Source organism: Apis dorsata, unplaced genomic scaffold (genome assembly GCF_000469605.1).
Source record: "Apis dorsata unplaced genomic scaffold, Apis dorsata 1.3 scaffold_390, whole genome shotgun sequence".
NCBI lineage: Eukaryota > Metazoa > Arthropoda > Insecta > Hymenoptera > Apidae > Apis > Apis dorsata.
The window spans coordinates 234,003-238,912 of NW_006263651.1; the positions used below are offsets into that span (position 1 = coordinate 234,003).

A 4,910-nucleotide genomic window follows, 5' to 3' on the forward strand; every position below is an offset into this window, starting at 1 on the left:
GATTCCATCTTCAAACTTTTCCCTCTGTCTCCGTACATCGTCCATACATCGTGTATCATTTCATTACATCGTATATCGTTTCATACAAGTTTCTCTAGCATATCGCATATATATTTCGAAGCGGATGAACGTACAAAGATTCGCTGTTTGCTTGGCGAATATTTTTCAAAAAAAAAAAGTTTTTCATATATCCGGCTTCTCCCATTCGGCACAAGTGTTGTCGTCAATATGCACAGCCATTTCGCCGTGCATTTTTCGCCGTGCTTACATCCGCTTTTTTATATTTATCAAAAATCAATATCCACCATCGAGTGGGTGGATCCGTTCCCAATTTTAATACACGCGTTCCAAGTATTATCCAAAAATTTTAATCCGATATTTTTTTTAAAAGAGAAGGTTCTTTCTCTCGCGCACGTAGCGAATCGACGACAACGACGACGACGACGACGACGACGACGATGATGGTCACGGCGTACACTTTTTCGCAAAGAGCGTAATAACAAAATTTCCCCAAGTGCTTAACTTGGTGGAGTACAACTCGCGTACAATCCCGTGTTTGTTGTTTAGTCGGAATTCAATGTTTAGCCGTTTACTGCTGGTGAACGACGATAAAACGGCTCGTAAAGAACCTTCGTTTCCCGCGATATAAAATCTCGAAATGATCCCCAACTTTCATCGATCCTCCCCTTCCCTCCCCGCGACTCGTTCTTCCTGTCAACGAGAAGCGGAACATTCGCGTCATGAATAATTCAAACTAATAATAGACTGGGGAACAGTTTATGCCTATTATCGGACAGATAACTGTCCATTCTCGAGGCCCGGCCTCGTCATCCCGTGGAAGATCCACCACGCGTCCTCGCCCGCCACCAGCCATCGTGTTAATGCGACCAAGAATCGCGTAATTCTCGATTAACAGGTATTCCTTGCTCTTTTCTTTTCACATCTTGTTTCGTTTCACCCTCCTTCGATTTTCTTTCGAAGCAAATTGTCAAGAGAGAAAGAGAGAGAGTTGGAAGGGAATAACCTCGAGGAATCGTGCGAGATATTGTGGAGAACACCTGCTATACACGGGTGGTAAATAATTAGCGGGTTTCTATCATTGGAAGGAGCGCAAGATCGAGCGTAAGGGCAACCGGCAATTACATTCATCCAGCATTGTCAATCTTCTTCTTCTTCTTCTTCTTCTTTTTTTGAGAGTAACTTGGCGGTCGAGTTCCCCGTGTTTGAGGAATCAACGCTCGGCCGAGAGGAATCCTAAGAGCGTTCCTCGGAGAACAGCATCGATTACGCCGCGATTATCGTTGATGAATTCGCGTATGCCTGTTCCGCGTAATGGAACCGAACAAAAGATGGAGCGAAGCCAATGCGCCTACCGTTAGCTTTGGTAACCATGATGACCTTGATCCTGAACCTCCGATCATGGAGATTCCGTGTTGAAAAGAGCGAGAGAAAGAGTGAGAGAGATCGATAGCGATTACGTCGAGAAATGATGTATCGTTGCTCCACTCGTTCCCTTTCGTGAAAACTTTCTGTACGAGGATAAAGTTGGAATGAAACTTAATCCATGATAAAACTTCATCGAGCGATGCCTTCACACTGCGTACACCTTGAAAAACACTTTTGAGGAAATAATTTTTGATGGACGCGATACATAATCGTCGTTACACTCGTGGAACATGGAAGTAATTCTCTTCTACTACTCGAGAAACGATCGAGATAATTTGAGATAAAATCCGTCCGTATCAAACGAGGCGAAATGGCGTTGGTATCGACGAGGGTTGGAGGCGTTCAAATCACCGGTTAAACCCGGATCCGCTTAGACGCGCGATTTTAATCGGGTCCACTCGACTCGACTCGCACCCTGTAGCGAGCTAGTTAAGCGCGTAACGCGTTGAATTCTCGGCGAGGACGACGACGACGCTTCCTCGTGTGCTTAGCACTCGACGCGCGTGTAACGAGCCTCTTCTTCTACGATATTAACGAGATTAAGAGCGTCGAGTCGCGCTCACCTCCGCTCACCACCTCTCTCTCTCGTCGTTAAATGACGTCAGTCTGATCTTCCATTCATTACTTTGCAACAACGGTTCTCGCGCCTCGCTCAATTCCGACCAAGAAAAGAAAAATACCAGAAAAAAAAAAGAAAAATTATCCATCGATCATCGAGATTCTTCTTCTCGTTTAAACAAAGGTCTTGCGTCTCATCTCGAGAAAATCGAGCGCAAGAACTACTGTATACGCGGAGATGGCAAATTCCTCGCCAATTGGAAGTAATACGAGAGTAGAACCGAGGCGACAGGACTGGACACGATTTTCTCAGACTCGAAAACTTTAATCCTCGGCGTCTCTATTTCCCTCGACGTAGATCAAAAGACGTAGAAAGTTTCAGCCACGCTCGAATCCTCCATTCGTTCCTTCGCAAGCAAGGACGACTAGCTTTTCTTCTAAGCATGGGGGACTTTTTAACGATCGACACTACGTACGCTGCATAAAGCAAAAAAAAGGAAAAAAAAGAAAAGATTTCAGTATCAAGGAGCAAATCTTGCAGTTTCCACGCGGAAAGCTGTAATTTACGGTTAACGTTCTCGGGGAGAGATTACTGGACCTACTGGTCTACTACTGGTCGCAACACTGTTAAATTCCGCGTTAAATTTTAGAGAAGATCTCCGGAAGAGGAGATCTGGTTTTCATTGGACGATGGTATGCGGGGAGAATGCGTGTAACGATTAGGGAAGATCCTTTGAAATTGGTTGTTAGTCGGTTAGGAAGGGAGCTCGTTTCCGTGTAATTTGCTCGTTTGGCGAGTGGCGTTAATATTTTAACTAAAATACTCTCCTCTTATTCGGTAGCCGTATCTGAAATATTGCAACGCTCCACCCCCCTTTACTTTACTATCCGTTCCATTCATTAGCCCCGTATTCACTTTGGTGGCTGGTATTCATCCTCCTCCACCCCTTCCCCTTCCCGCATTCAATGACCGGTATTTGCTGTTTCAGGAGCCAGCACAGCAGGACAAACTCGCCAGATTGAGGCACAGGTTGGACCAACAACAAAGCAAACTGAATCGGTTGCGATTACTCAGGTCGCAAACCGACCAGTCACGTGCCAACAACGCCACGCTGAGTAAGTCGATTAACAAGTCGCTTTTTATCCCTCGTAACGTGTTGGATAAATTCTCTTTAAATATCGCACCCTCGATCACACACACACACACAGACACGCGCGAGAGATCCGATTCCCTTTGACACGAACGAACGAAGGCGAAGCGTGTACCCTTTTCGTCAACAAACGAGCGTCTGTTAAATATTAGAACCTCGAAGAGGGATCTCTCTCAAGCAAAGAGCATTCCTGCGAATTCCTTCCCCGATGATAAACTCGGTCGATTCGAATCCGTTGCCTCTCGATGGACGAGAGAACAGCGATGTATCGCTGTTCGAAAAGTTGCTGGAATCTCTCCAAGGAGAATAGTTTCGTAGCGAGGGACATTCCAGCCATTTTCGTAGCGAGAATGTCATTCGACGCGCGATTACGTACGGAAAGAAGGGACGTTATCGTCCGATTCGAGTGTCGAGCGACGCTCGAAGTACGCAGCGAATCCCTGTAATTTTTCAACGGGATCGAAAAAGGACATCGAAAGAATATCGGATTCGATAAAGATTTCGCGGACAATGTGCTCCTCCTCGTCCCTTTCGAATGATTCCTTTTCCTTGAAATCATTTCCCGTGCTCGAAGATCGTAGGCGAGGTTGTAGGTGTTTCTTCGAAGGCCCAACCTCGATTATCCCCAAACGATTCCCTTCGATGATTTTTAGAATCGTATCGTAGCTTTGATTCGAGATCCTCTTCCTTTGTCCCATTCCATACTCCATACTCGAAAGATATTCACGCGTTTTTAAACGTTGCTCGTTCAAACAAGGAATTCCAATCGGTTACGTTATGCTAGGCCCCTTTTCCAAATATCTTGCTTCAACAAATGGAGTTTGATTTCCCATATTCCCCGAGGAAGTTCACTCGTTACGCTCGTTCTCGAAGCCTTGCCCGCCGCATCTCTTTCATTCGCGCCGAGTTCGAGGTCGATTCTTCCCCGCGGAAGACCGAGATTAGCCGGTTGAAAAGTGCAATCCGGGAATAAAAGGGCGAAACGGCGGAAGTAGGGAAGGGCGAATAGAAGGAAAGGATCCGATCGGATCCGTTACCAACGGAAATTCGCGTAATCTGGTTCCCGTGAAACGTGGAAAACGTCGATGGATCGCATCATAGAAATGCAAATGATGGAAATTCATCTTGGGTAACCGTTCGAAGGATGAGTCCGGCGGGGAGGAGAGAGAGAGAGAGAGAGCTACACAGATTCGAAACTTTGTATCATCCTGACCCAATATGCCCGGGGGAAGCCCCCTCCCCCCTTTCGTATTTGATGGCTTCCTATTCGAAACGAGTTTATGGGCTACGTAGATTCCGCATTTTACGCTGGTTGTATCTCTGACTTTCGTTTGAAGTCCGAAATAAGGGATGGAGATTTTTTTACGATGCTAACTTTTCGAATCACGCGGCCAACGAGCTCGCTTCCGAGATCGATACGAAGTTTCTCTCCTCTTCCTTTCCTTTCTCTCCACTCGGTCTCGTTAAATTAAATTCGTGCGTCTTCTCTTTCAATTTCTTCAAAAAAGAAAGAAAGAAAGAGAGAGAGAGAGAAAGGTTCGCGTCTCGTTTATATATATATACGTTTGTATGCAAAACAGGTGGATACAGAAACGGTGGACGATCAAAGGGAGGCCCGTTTAAAAAATATTTCCCTCGCCCACAATAAAATTGGCGAAGAACGGGAAAAACGAAATAGACACGCGGTAATCTTTTCGTGATCCCCCGACGTTCCACGCGCGATGCGGTTTATTTGAAAAAAAAAAAAAAAAAATC

The 4,910-nt window shown here is 45.6% G+C and overlaps 1 protein-coding gene across 1 annotated transcript in view; it reads left to right on the forward strand.

The window, feature by feature from the left end:
* The window catches only part of LOC102678174 (probable serine/threonine-protein kinase yakA), a 70,290-nt gene that overhangs the window by 47,345 nt on the left and 18,035 nt on the right, over nt 1–4,910 (forward strand). Inside the window, exon 3 of the mRNA XM_006619143.2 lies at nt 2,994–3,120. Coding sequence (XP_006619206.1) covers nt 2,994–3,120 — 127 coding nt within the window. The remainder of the gene's footprint in view (nt 1–2,993; nt 3,121–4,910) is intronic.